Source organism: Ischnura elegans, chromosome 8 (assembly GCF_921293095.1).
Source record: "Ischnura elegans chromosome 8, ioIscEleg1.1, whole genome shotgun sequence".
NCBI classification, from domain to species: Eukaryota; Metazoa; Arthropoda; class Insecta; order Odonata; family Coenagrionidae; genus Ischnura; species Ischnura elegans.
In genome coordinates this window covers 46,500,793-46,515,583 of record NC_060253.1, presented here as the reverse complement: position 1 = coordinate 46,515,583, position 14,791 = coordinate 46,500,793, and the positions used below count along the sequence as shown (strand labels likewise).

General features: G+C 40.7%; 1 protein-coding gene across 1 annotated transcript in view; it reads left to right on the top strand.

The window, feature by feature from the left end:
- LOC124164402 (period circadian protein) overlaps positions 1-14,791 on the top strand; it is a 247,849-nt gene that overhangs the window by 138,417 nt on the left and 94,641 nt on the right. The window contains exons 8-9 of the mRNA XM_046541726.1: positions 2,930-3,232; positions 7,617-7,829. Coding sequence (XP_046397682.1) covers positions 2,930-3,232; positions 7,617-7,829 — 516 coding nt within the window. The remainder of the gene's footprint in view (positions 1-2,929; positions 3,233-7,616; positions 7,830-14,791) is intronic.

The window sequence follows — 14,791 nt, the reverse complement described above, 5'->3', positions numbered from 1 at the left end:
GGTCTTGTCTTGTTTGAATGTGATCATCCTTGCTTGTTTCTTTGAAAAAATTGCAGTTTTGTCTTTGTTAAATATTAGTAGACTTGTTGTAACTAGAAAGCTTTGTTAATCAATTAGAGCTTAAAATACTGAAATACTGTCAGAAATGCATTGCGTTTGGTCTCATCCCTTTTTGAACCTTGTGCGTGTCATCCAATTGCCAATAGCTGTCAAGACATCTCTGGGCCTATTAGGTGACTCACCTTGCATTTGACCCTCAGAAAGAGGGAGAATTGAAGCTGGTAGGCCGGTAAAGATCAGTTGGTTGAGATGGGGTTGGGATGAAATAAGTTTCCACTGCTCCTGTGCAACTTGATATTTTCATTTGAAGATAATAGTTTATGGTCTGCATGGTCCCAGAAAGGAAATAAAATGTCAGAGACATGGGTTGATGGAGGGCTGAGGGTGGTTATGTGAAATCCGCTGACTGGAAGCACCCAATGTTATTCAACAAAAGAGTTCCTAAGAATAGCAGCAAGTGAGGGGGCATTTTCGTTACTTTATAAAACTGTCACAATGTTTGCTCCCTTGTCTGGCTCAAAAATAGTTTTCATAGGACTTTTTAATGGAGACCCAATCCAGCACATTTTCTCCTCACTTCATTCCTAATGTTGGTTGCCATCCGTCATATATCATCAGGAAATTGTCTGGTAGAAACCACCCTAGTAGTACCAATTTATAATGTTGAGTACCATGAGGGTTTGAAAGTGAAATTTCATCATGTACAGTACACTCCCGATTATCCGGGCTAATGATGCGGATAGACGGCACGAATAATCGGAAAACACGGATAACCCTAAATTTCACTGTAATGTCTTGTAATGTTCATAATTTACGTAAAACAAACAATAGATTATTATTTATGCAGTTATTCTGTTTTTTTAAGAGTGCTTCCCATACTCAATGAGAGCTTTCTTTGCCAGTTCACGATCTTTTTAGAGTCAATAACATGGTTGTACAGTGAGTCCTCGTTTAACGTCACTTGCCATTCCTAAAAAATGTGACGATAAACGAAATGACGTTAATCGAAGCATAATATCCCGTAAGAAACTATGTAAAAAGTGAATATCAGCTCCTAGACCTCACAATTCCTACGCGAAAAAATTTTAGCGTATCATATCAGGGGCATTTTTTACGATGGGAATGCAAACTATAAATACGAGTTCCTGTCTTCATCGACGACAATAGCAGCACTGACGTAAATCCTTCTCCGTTTTTGTATCTTCCCGTATTTGCTTTTCGGCCTCGCTATGGTGGTCGCCTGGACATCATCATCGCTGAAACATCGTCGCAGTTACAGGAACCAAAATTATTGTGAACACGGCGAAAAAAGTGACGACAAATACTCAAAGTTCTACCCGGAAAAATTCCTAGAAATCACTTTTCAGGTTCCTGAAGACCATTATGTCAAGTAAAACCTTGCGCACCTACCTAAGAATTAATTTTGCAGAAAATTTGCTTAAACCGTAATCTCAATTAGCAATAAACGCATCGTTTTACACTTTGTTTAGACGGATTGTACTACCGCCCACAAAACGAACAACCTGCAACGCCCGCCGCTTCGCATTTTTTCTCGCGCGAAATTTAAAAGACTTGACGTTATCGCGAAGCGAAGGTGCGATAAACGAATGACGATCTCAAAATTTTCGTGACGTTATCGCGAAATGACGTTAAACGAGGTGACGCTGAACGAGGACTCACTATACTCTTATTATTAATGCTCCATGTAAGGCCTGGTTTTGAAAACCACACATCCATGGCTGTGTGATCACAGATACAGAAAAGTGGGTTGCACGAATGCTTCAAAATCACTGCTCGACATCGGAAACTACACTGTCAGGCACCACGCCATGTAGTCCCGTCTCGCAGAGGTTGCCCGGGTTGCAACGGCTGTGGGACGTGTATCTGTGATCAAGGAGCGCGGTCCCGCACTGCGAGGCTTGGAAAACAGGAACACGGTGCTCCCGTGAATGCAGCTAGCGTGTGATCGCTTTCGTTTTATGAAGGGGATTCTAATGGAAATGATAAGCCTTGTGCATCATTGCAGTAGTTCCGATGATTTTGCATCCTATTTTTTTAATAAAGATCGTGGAAAAAATTGAGCGAGAGTAATAATAATAATAATAAATTTAATGGTGCCAAAAGATATGCAAAAACATATATAGGACCCGTCAAAAAAGATAAACACTTACACAAGAGATTCTGAATGAACAATACATAAAAGAATGTTACACAGTTACAACAAAACAATTAAGAATTGAGGAATTCCTCAATAGAATAAAAGGTATTGTTTAAAAGGTACATCTTTAATTTAGAGGAGAAATTTCCTTTCACCTTTTCATCTTTTAATGAGGCAGGTAGGTTATTATAAATCCTGCAACTCATAGTGACAGGACCAGTATTAAAAATACAAAGGTTATGTTGTCTCACAGCATAATTGTCTCTGCTTCTCGTGTTATGATTATGAATATCAAGATTCTTTAGAAGTGTCAAGTGAGAATGGTGATTTCTTATAAGCATCACAGCACAATAAATATAAATACAAGGTAGGGGAAGGATTTGTAACTTTTTGAAAAACTGAGTGAAAAATCATGCACGGATAACCCGCAATCCTGATAAACCACAGCCGGATAATTGGGAGTCTGCTGTATTTCGTTCCCCTTTCATTAGTTGCCTGAAATTTCTCTCTTCAGAAGGAGATGGTAATCTAGACTGCAGTAAGAACCACTTTTTCGACAATGTTCTCGATAGTGAAGGATCACAGCTAGCATAGATATCCTATGCTTTTGGAATGAAATTTGAAATCAAGATCCCTTCAAATGTTATTTGCCGAAAATTGTGGCCCATACTGCCTCAGGAGAATGATTAGCGGTCATTTTTGTTATTACAGGTCTCCCCACAAAGACGTCTTTCTACTGCAGCTTGAGGCAGTACCGTGGACTGAGGAACGTGGGCTATGGAGTCACGAGAAAACGAGTGCCATACTTACCCTTTCGCCTCACATTCACTTTCCGTGAGATGAACCTCCCAATGGAAATGGAAATGAGTGGTGCGGCTTTGTCACCACTCGCTTCACCCTTCCCCTCTGCAGCACACGGCACAGAGAAATGCATCCGGGATCCAACTGCTGAGGAGCTAAACCGGAGTATATTTATAGTCATCACCGCAACTCGCATCTATTCAGCTTACAAAGGTATTTATGAATGGTGATTTCAGTGACTATTAGTATTAAAAGAAAATAGAGATGGCACTTTTCCACAGGTTTATTTGAGTACGACAGGTTTCAACCATTAGGTCATTATCAAGTACAATGAGGATTAGTTGGTCACGGAGCTGTATTTATACAGAACGGATGGGTGGCAGGTGGAAGGGGAAGTTTAGGAAAGGTATGCGTCATTGCGTGGTAACGCTTTGGGAAAGGTATGGTAAGGAGTGGGGAATATCCAAAAAAATATTTTTTCGTTCATAAGATAAATGGCTCCATCTTGCACAATTTCCAGTTTTTCCAAAGTGTCCAGTCTTCGGCCTTTTTTCTCCACGTGGACAATCTCCTGGTCGAAATGACATGAATGATCTCCTCGAAGATAAACAGATTTCTTCAGTCTCCAGGTGATAAAATGAATTGCCTGAAAACTGCTGTTAATGAGCCAACTCTTTAAAAAAATTGACTTCTTTGTGAACATTTAGTATCACCATTCCGAAATTTCTCCAGTATGATAGCCTTGCGGCTCGGTGCCAGAAATGCTAACAATTAGACAAAGATATTGAACCTAGGGAAACATTATTCAGGAGTGCATACTTATGTTTCTCTTTGGTGACATGAATATCTTGTGTTGGTTGTGAGCACAGAAGATTATTAGGCTTCATTTTCTTGGGTGCAAATGAGTAATTTCAATCTGGAAACAGAACTGATTGAAAAGGGTTTCATGCTCCCTTACCATAAAACCTCATGTGTGAAACTTCCTGACCTATGAAACTCTTTTTGGTAGCCCACTTAAAGTTTCATAAGTGAGGTTCTACTGCATACCCAACCAACTCAAAATATTCAACAAAAATATACATATGTGTAGTAAAACTTCAATGAAATAAATTTCTTGGGACTGGTAAAACTATGGCTTTGCTGTTGGGGGTTACTTTGTGGGTTGCATTGTTGCAGGGTTATACAAGTGTTCTGTGTGCTATACGATGCAAGTCGAGTAAATTTCTCTTAAAAGTCTTGGTTTATTCCTCTTAAAAACCTGTCCTGTAGTGACAATAAACACTTTCATTATCTACCATCTACATGGCATGGCATTCTTTCATTATCTACATGGTAGTGATTTTCAATCTGCAAAAAGTTATGTTCTGAAATTAAAGGAACACCAAATTTGATGCCTGTGGGTTTTGCATTTTTAAATTCCTCCATAATTTTTCTTAGCCTCTAGTTGATATAATTCTTGGGAGTGCAATAATTTCAGTCAGTATAGATGGGCTGTTACAATTTTGCTTGAAAGAGCATATAATTCCTTCAGATTTACGAAATGAGGTGCATTGTTGGATTCCCATTGAAATACTATGATGAATCTATCAGTCAGTCAATAAACAATGATGGGAGTGAGGCAGGGTGAGTTACGAGGGTTGTAACAAAAGTAAGGTTCCCAATTAGCTACAATGTTGAGCGAAGGTGATAGGCTGAATCCCACAACATTGCCGTGTACAGTGGTTCCCCTACTCTCAAAACCGCCAGTCCGCGATTCACTTTGTCGCTCATTATTGGCTTAGCAACCGTCAACAATGAAAGTGATGATCCCCGTTCCCGCCAAGTGTGAGGATCAAGCAGTAATCCGATTTTTCCTTGCAAGGAAGTTATCACCATTGGAGATTCATCAGCAACTGACTGAACTTTATGGTGAAGAGTGCATGTCCTTTCAGCTCGTCCGCAAATGTTGCAGGGCTTTTGCCGAGGGTGGCACGGAAGTTCACGATGAAGAACGGAGTGGAAGACCGTCAGTTTTGGATTTTCCAGAAAATCAACAGTGAGCTGCTCAAAGATCGGAGGGTCACTGTCCGTGAACTTGTTGAACGCATTCCTGAAGCTTCCCATGGCACAATTGAAAGAACTTTAACGGAAACGTTAGGTTATTACAAGATGTGTGCTTGCTGGGTCCCCCATATGCTGACTGACGAACACATGCAGCAACGCCTTGACTGTGCTCGCAAATTTCTTCAACAATTTTAGGGGGGGGGAGGAGTTGTTGGTCTCTATCATCACCGGAGATGATGCGTGGGTATTTCATTATACCCCTGAAATAAAACTCTTAGGTGGCAAACACTTCAAGAGGGACGATGAAGTCCGAGCAGAGGTCGACACACATCCTCAAAAGGTTGGCGGGAGACTTCTTAAACTTAGGGATAGAAAAGCTGTACCACTGTCTTTAAAAGTGCGTCGAAAAAATGGAGACTACGTTGAAAAATAATCAAAAGTGTAAGCTTTTCAACGATGTGAAAATTGAATGCGATGGTGGTTGGCGTAACATGGTGAAACTCCTTCAAGATGCACAAAGGTTAAGAAAACACTTAGCTGTTTCACAAAATAAAATATATTGCGACCGGTTTCGATATGATACGCTGTATCGAAACCGGTCGCAATATATTTTATTTTGTGAAACAGCTAAGTGTTTTCTTAACCTTTGTGCATGATGTGAAAATTAATATAAATAAACAAAGTTTTGCATTTGTAAAAAATATGGGAACCTTACTTTTGGTACAACCCTCGTATTACCTAAAATTTCGTAATATCCTCCTTCGTATGATCGATAGTTTACTGTATCTACCATTTCGACCAACAATTTGCAGTATCAATGCCACAGGATGTCCATTCGTGGCAGCAAATTTAGCACATCTATTGAAGGGATAGTAAAAAACCCCACGCTATGTTTTCCATGTTCACCTCTGAGGTATCAACGTGACGGCAGACACGGCTGCTTACAAGTAAGAAAAGTAAAGGGTAACATTGTAAAAATATGTCACTAAGGGAGAAACTTCCGTTCCTTTGGCTTGTTTTTGACCGAGGCTTTTAGATGAATGACTCAAATAGAAAATTAAGGACACTCAGTTTTCCTTTGGACTTGCGAATGACGGGCAGGTAAGAACTTCGTGTAAGAAGTGGTGGTGGGTGATTCCGTCGTCAAGTTCTCTGAGATGACGTAGATGATGGTGCAGCGCCAATTTTTCACTCTGGTGGCGTAATGGGAACTTACTATGAAACTAAGAAAAGACATCCTATAATTTTCGGCTGTATTGTTAGAGCAATGGCTCAAGGTAAATAAACAATCGGTGTCGTCCGCCAGGTCGTGTCGGTATCTTAATTATCGCTACAAATACTCTCATATTGAGCCAAAAGTAGAACCTTATTGTCTTTAAGTTACTTCAAAAGCGGTCTGTACAAGATAGTACAAATATGACCATTGATGTGGGAACTTAGATTGCATCATCAAGGTTTGTTATTCGCTTTCACCCTCCTTATTTAAGTTTATTATGTGGCAAATAGGGGCATGAAAATACGTTTTCTATGGTTATACGTAAACGGATTATTGGTTTTCCAAAAGTATACCAAGTGCCAAACGTGAAAAATATTATTATATATTTGTAGAAACAAGGTGCATGTATGCCGCTATATTGTTCTTATTAGTTCAGTCAATTTTATAATTTATTTACTTGGTGGCTATAAAGTGGTAGTATTATTACCTTTCCGCTGTGTTACTGTACATTTTAAATGGTTTGTGTGAGCTCGTCTCCCTTAATGTCTATTGTAACGTAGATTCTTTAATCGAAGTGATCAGCAGACCATATTTGGCCGCCATCTTTTTGTAGGGTGTAGGGCTGGTTCGGGTACCCTACATCAAGTAGGGCACGTTTAGTTCCAAAAACGTTAGCTCTTCTTTAACCAACAAATCTTCAATCTGAGCCATGATATACAAATGATAAACTTAGGAATACTCTTACAAGCTATTTTAAAACCTCAGTACTAATTAAGCCGACACTTCCTGAGAACTGAGACAAAAAATTCTAACGACAATAGGTTCAATATTCATAGGCACCCGTTCCAAAAGGCCAAAAACTGAGCTCAATGTGACAATATTAATAAGTGGACTGTATTTTCTAAATGCGGGGAGCCCCACAATCTCCAAATCACCACTTACCTTCATTTCGGGTTCCTGTCTATGCCTTTCGCAGGGCAGAATCGGCTTGAGATCCTTCTGCCATGACAACAGAATGGCTAATGCTCTTTTCATGGCCAACAACCACAAAAAAACAATGTTCATCACAAAACAATCACACACCATCACCCTCATAGGCACACAACAAAACAGCAAACCAAGTGAGTGGCGATTTAGCCAAATTTAGCGTGTTACTCCCTATTATGTGAACGTAGATTATCTATTGTTTTTCACATTTTTTTGGAAACATCGGGTCTAATGAAACAATAATGTGTTTCAATGTTTTTAACTTAACCTGTGTAACAAAAAAGGGAAGTGGTATGAAATATTTGATTGGGGAACAGTCCTTGCTTATTGTTGTTGTTGTTGTTGTTGCAGTGGCGAATGAAGAGGTGGCACACACTGAGGTGGGCATGGTGCCACCAGTGGGGAAATTTGTGACAAGGCACTTGGCTTCGTGCTACCTGAGCCACATAGACCCATTGGCGGTGCCTTACCTTGGCTACCTGCCCCAAGACATGGAGGGCCGCTCTGTCATGGACTTCTACCACCCAGAGGACATGCCCATTCTTAAGGAAGCATACATGAACGGTGAGTGGTTTGATTCAAGAAGAACCATCTTTGATGCTTAACTCTACAAAGTTTATTTTCATGTATGAAGATGACTTCTTGGGGGTTGGGTTGTGCAGTGGCTAGAGTGTTGACTCACAAAAAAATGGGGAAGATTATGATGCAATATTCGCACCTTTGGTGACGCTAAGTACTGTAAGTCCTCAACCTACGAACATTCATACCCAATAAAAAAATTCAACCATGCCTGAAATTTTAGATGTGGCTCCTTTGGATAGGTCAATGCAGCCATCTGCGTGGCGTGGAGTATAAACTTAGGGCCCAACATGTGAAACGAAATCTTTGCCGCTATGAATAGCTTTGAAACACAATAATATAATTTTAAGTATCAATTCAACTGTTGTGAAGACGGGATATGTTCGGCGTTTTGCCCGTTTTCGCTTCCTGTGGGCAGCAAAATTTTTTCAACTCCAGCCACAGGGAAGGGAACATTTTTTAGCGATCGTAAGTTAACGCATAATTGTTATACAATGCTGCATTCTGCAAGATAACTGCAACTTTTGATGCCTAACCTAGGTCTTTCAACATATGAACAAGTTCTCCCAATGTATCTTGTTCATATATCAAGGACTTACTGTACCTTAGAACCTTACTTAGTGTAACCATAGCTTGGAAATGCATGCCAGACATTTTGATATAAAAGAGCTTACTGAAACAGGAAGAAAATGTACAGGGAACAGCCAGAAGGTTTATATAGAGCAACTCACAATGCATAAACAAACCTCTTCAATCTGCACCTCTTTCCTGGTCTCTTCTGCATGGCTCCTGATTCCCTGAGATTCTTTTCACGTGAGGGGTTGGTTAATCTGGTCCTCGATGCAAGGGGAGAGTTGAGGGAGAGGCAGTCTCATAGCCTCTTGCAGGAACTACTTCTCTTGTGTCCATCTGTTTCCTATCTGCTATCTTCCTCTCCTCAGGGGCAATTCATGTTTCAGGTCACCTTATCATTAGTGGCCACTGTAGGTTGCTAGGCTCATGGTCTTTCTTTGCTGGTTGGTGGCAGAGGTCTGTAGGAGAGGGGAGGGCAAGTAGATAGGGGTCACTCTGAGAAGTAAGTTGTTATTCTCTTGAACGTTCATGGTATGGGGGAGGCTGTGTGGACACTAGCACTGGGCTGTCTGCTTCTCTTAATAGGAGAGAGGATCTCTTCCCTTCTTTCTCCTCTCTCTCCTTTTCAGTCCAGTCCTTGGAAAATGGCTTATCTCTTGCAAAGGTTGGGAATCTTCTTGGCATCTTGACGGTGGTCTGTTTGGGTGGCTTCTTCGGCCTTCATTTTTCCTTTCTCTGTTGATACCTGCTACTCTGGTAGATGGAAATTCAAAATAGCTGGGTTGTGGTTTTACTCTGTTTCAATGTACTGTTGGAGTTCGGTGGGAAAGTTGCAGCTTTAAGTTTACAGGTGGGAGTGTCTCTAACACGAGATATGGTCCTTTCCCAATTTTGCACATGAATCACTCAAAGAAACTAAGTCTCCCTTTGCAACCTGCTCCTTCGTTACTGTTTCTGGGCTTGCTCCTTATTTTTCTCACTTTTTCCACGTTACTAGTAGATTGTTGCGAAGTTGCTCCAATCTTTAGTTTTTGTATTGATGAGGGACATTATTTGGGCGATTGTCTATTGGATCCTTTCAGGACATTCATTGTACTGTGGGTGATAGGGAAATGTTCACAATGTAGTCACTCCTAACAGTTTGCAAATATGCTAAAGCGGTTTCGATGTTAAGTTACTTTCTTGGTGTGTCTAGATTTTATCGAGGACTCAGAATTTTATTATCCATTCCTTTACTAGAATTGTTGTAATACCTTCCGCTGTTTGATTGGTTGACAGAATCTCCAAGAAGTACCTTGAAAAGTGGCCTAATATGGACAATATAAAATTATTTCCCTTCTTGGTTTTGGATAGTGGGCTGATTACATCAAGAGCAATGAAATCAAATTGTTTATCAGGGGTCGGCAGTGCTTGCAATAGAGCCTTACTCTTTCTGTAAGGGCTTCTGAGGTTACATGATACAGTTTTTTACTCATACTTTACTCTCTCTTGCTGTACACAGCCACCTATAATAAGCGGTTACTCACATTTTTTTAGCCCTAATTGATTTGTGTCTTCATATTTCTGATTTTTTCGCCCTTGCTTAAATTATCATGCCGGCCTCTTCCATGTTGGTCCCCTTGTTAAGTACAATTTGTTTGTTTCCAAAGTTAGTAACTTGTACTGAGGCACTTTATTCTTCACTGAGTGTGAGCATACCCCTTGCTAGCTAACAGTTTTTCCCAATATCCAGCATTTGCTCTTCCAGGAAAGTTCCTTTTCTTTCCCCTTATTCTAAGGTTACCCTTAGAATTTTACTAAACTGCGGTAGTATAAGAGTGTCATCAAAGGAAAAACCCAGAATACTTGGCACACTTTGGCAATTAATACTCCCTTCCCTCTTTTAAAGGGTGGTATTCTAATAAGAGGTGGAATTGCATCTCCCTTGTTTCCTAGGCTTCTTTTCTTCATCAATTGCATCGCCCATTCAACCAGATACAATGTATGATTTTCCACGTCCAGAGCACTACGTTATTTATTGAGGAAGTCTAGCCCAATGATGCTGTCCACCCTATCGAGTCCTTCCTGTACTACCTATACTGACTTTGGGTATTCATTATTATCCACGAGCAGTTGTATCCCCAGAGATTTCCGTGTAATCCCCCATAGCTGGTTTCTGGTTTGGGCGAGTACATCACATCTGCCAATGCTCCTCAATAACAATGATACTTGGGCCTTTGTCTCTATTATCAGGCGACACTTATGCCCTGTTATCACTCCCTCAACCCTCAAATCTCCTTCTGCCACATTGCACTAGGTCCTTTGGAACTTGAAGTTTAAAGACACCCAGCATCTGCAGCAGTGTCAGTGCCATTCTTGTTTAAAAAATTCTGCCCTTGTGTTTGTTGTTAGCTTCATTCACAGACAAATTGGCCTTTATATCTGCAGTCATTACCGGATCTTCTTCAAGGTTTATTTCAATCACATATCAAGTCTTCCACCTGGCCACAAATGAAAAATCTCCTATCTGTTGGCACTCGAAATACCCTCAGGGCTAGTGGTGGTGCTCAAGGCGTTAATTTTCTTGACAGTTTCTGCATAAGCAGCCACCTGCACCACTTTGTCGAGGATCTACGGTGCTTTGTGGTGGCACTGGTGCTCTACCTTCCTGTGAGGCCATTCAAGAAGGTATCTAGTGCCATTTGGTCAGCCTCATGGGCGTACCCAGCGAGGGGCAGGAGGGGGCAGCTGCCCCCCCCTCCCTAGAAGCAAAAATTGCAAATGTCTTTAAGGATAATAATATTTTTTCAAGCAAATAATTTTAAAAACTAATGGTGAGCTATTATAGTTTCCTTAAAATGTTGGTTTCATTCGCCTTTTCCATGCTTAAATCTTACCTATAACTTGAACAACCATGGCTTGCCCCCCCCCCCTAGTTTTGGTCCTGGGTATGCCCTTGGTTAGTCGCATATAATGTGGCTTTATGAGATTTGCCGAGCCTATCGAATCATAAGCATGAGCGTTTGGCCTCCTTATCCTGCCTGGGAAATTTTTAATTTCTTCCCCATGTACATGTTTCATCTGCGACACCAATTCCTTACAGAATTGTACATCTTGCATTCTCTTTTACCTTCCGATGAATACTCTTTTGAACTCACTTATCTTCTTATCTTACGCCACTCATGCATGGATTTCACTTGTCAACTTATTCATTTTTTCGTGCATCTCCTCAATCACCTGCTACTACTCTATTTCTTTTGAACCTATTCTCTTGTGCGCAGCCATAATGGACTCTCCTCTTTCCTCTTAAACATGTTCTATCCTCGGAACAGTATCTAATTCACCATTCCATCGATAGTCCTGGATATCCCACTTACTGGCACCAAATCTGTAAGAACTCCTAAAGGGTGTGGGCTTTAGGAGAGAGGAAGGGAAGTTTATATATATCATTTGATTTACATATCACTGTAGTCAAATTGAGACAGGATACATGCTCTCCATCTTTAAAGTAGATGGCAACTGCTCCTTTCCATTGCATCTTCTCTCTCTCACCCTTTCTTTCCTGGACCAATCTCTATCTTACTGTAGGCAAGCATGCCCTCGTGTGTTCTAGTCCATTGTACTTCTGCATGCAAGGTCTCAAGGTGGCTAGCTGGAAGTACTCTGTGACATGAGGTTAAGAGTTGCTCAGTGGTTGGTTAACGTGTGAGGGGAGACCACTCGTGGACAAAATTTTGTAATTCATAATATTTGATGAAGCATGTAAACAGTCATTGAAAAGAGCTACCGTAAGTTGGGGCGAGTTCGGACACTTTTTTACATATAAATGCGATTTACGCATCGAAAAACTTGTCAAAATGCGTGAAAATCGAAATTTAAAATCCTTAATCCTTTGAAAATACTAAGCAAATGAATCATAAGATATTGTCTTAGATTTGACTTCGAAAAATGATCAATAACACCATTCGAACAAGCCTCACGTTTTGGGGCGAGTTCGGACGCATGCGAGTTGTTAGCGTTAATGTTGTTGTGAACGAAATATTTTTCTTAAAACATGTTAATTTATTAAAAATATTACTTTCTACTTATCTTGGTGATGTTAAACGGCAACTATGAGCTTTTATTTTTATTTTACTATCAGCAAATTTGTTGAAATTGAAAAGCGAATCGCATATCTCGCGAGCGTTGCATTGATAGATGTGGACTAACATATGGTGGCAATTCGCGTCAATTTTATACATTAAATACAGACGGAGTTTTAATTTAACTCTTTGGTATGAAATAAGTATCATTGAAACAAGAAATTTCTTCAGGTTAAACTCTCAATCGGACCGAATAGCTCAGGTTAAATTCCGAGGCCTCGAAATGGTTGTCGATGAAAACGGAAATGAAAAAATTTACAATAATATCAATTTTTCACCAGTTTTAATAATGAATTTTTAATGACAATCAGATACAAAATTTGACATATTAATCGACATCATTAACATCACTTAAAGAACTAAAAACGAAGCGGCCCCTTCGCAAGTCCCTTGGCGGAGCAAGCTGACGAACAATTTGCGATTTTCCCACTATGCACTCGTCAGCAACATCTGGAAACCTGAAATAAGTTTCCTTCGCTGTATTTTTTTTTCGAAGGCACTGCACACGGATTTTTTTGTTGGAGCAGACTTCAATCACTGTCCCTACAAACAGCCTATCTCGTTTATTGGTCCCAAATTTTAATAACACGAACGAATTTTCTGTGAGAGAGCCGGGAATTTCATAATCGACTTCATTGTTGACATGCGATGCCAAAACCTCATCAACAGACAGATTTTTCTCTGAGGAAATGTCAACCACATCATCACAAACAGATTCATTTTTAATTTCAGCACTCACACTTTTTCCTGCTTCAACATTTAGTTTCTTCCCCCGCGATTTTCTACCCTCTGGTGTTTCTGCGCGGGATGATGCTAACATCTCCAGAAATGCGTTGGACCAAGCATCGGAGGCTGCGTCAGAATTTTCCTTTGGATTTAAAGAGGGGACTTTACTAATGACTCGACTTTTGTCGAATGGAAAAATTCCCGTGGCTCTAAACCCTGCACAAATATTGGGAGACAATGAAGATCCCATGGACTCAAAGGCAGACTTTAATAACCTGGGGAACTCACTTTTCGGAAGAACGCCACGATTTTTGCGCTTCCACTGGTCTAAACATTTTCGCCATGCAATTTTGAGAGGTCTAAAAAAAGCTACATCGAGGGGCTGGCATAAATGGGTCGAATTAGGTGGAAGCATGACAAAGTCTATTCCCATTTCTTCACACTTCCTAATTACTTCCACCGAGAGGTGACTCGATAGATTGTCCCCAATCATAACTTTCGGCCCCTGCCTGTTTTTGAAGAATGGCACGCACGTCGTGGTGAACCAGTCTTCGAAGGTTGTGATGTCAAACCATCCACTAATATTCCTATTGAACCTCGATCCCTCAATGCCGCCTTCTACCCAGGTAGGATACAAGTGAACGGCTTTATATACCGTGTATGGGGGTAAAAGTTCCCCGCTCGCTGATGCGGCGATCATTACAGAAACACTCGTTTTGCTGGTGTCCTTAATCACTGACGGATGTTTCTCCCCCCTCTTAACAATCACCCGGGACTTTCCAGGATCGTCACTGAAATTAGTCTCATCGTAGTTGACAATATTTTCCGGAGGAACACCATTTAAAACCACCTCTAAATTATTAAAGTATTTTTCCAGAACTTCCCTTGTCACTGCTGCGCGGACTCTCTTAATGTTCTCTCCCAAACGCACGGTGAGTTCCCGCCGTCTTGACAAGAAACCACGAACCCATTCCATTCCCGGAAAGTTGTCTTTAAAAACTTTTTCTTTTCGTCCCATCCTGTTCAGGTATTCCCGAACGACTAACCTTAAGTCTATTGCTCGCAAGGGAATGCCCCACTCGGCACATTTGAGAATCCCTTGCGCTAGCTGGTCCTCTTCCTTGGCGGATAAAACCGTTTGTCCTCCAGATTTCTTTGGGTGTTTATCCTTCAATATGTCGTGAACTGTGGATTTTGGCACTCCAAACTCCTTGCAGGCCCCCCGAAGACTCATTCTTCCAGATTTCACAGCCTCAACAGCCTTCTCAATTTGTTGGTTGTCGTGTCCGTGTAGGCGCCGGCCTCCAACGACCCTTGCGTAATTTCTCACCATTCTGCCCTCGGAGCTAGGTGCATGAAATCAAATAACGCGCTCTAATAAATAGAGTATTCGAAATATTTACACGAAATTTTTCACACTTAATGAGAAATAGCACAGCTTTTGGAGGAATTGAGTATTATTACATTCAGAAGTACTTACCAAAGAGGAGAGATGTTTCTTTTCGCCGGTAAGATTTTTCACTCTAA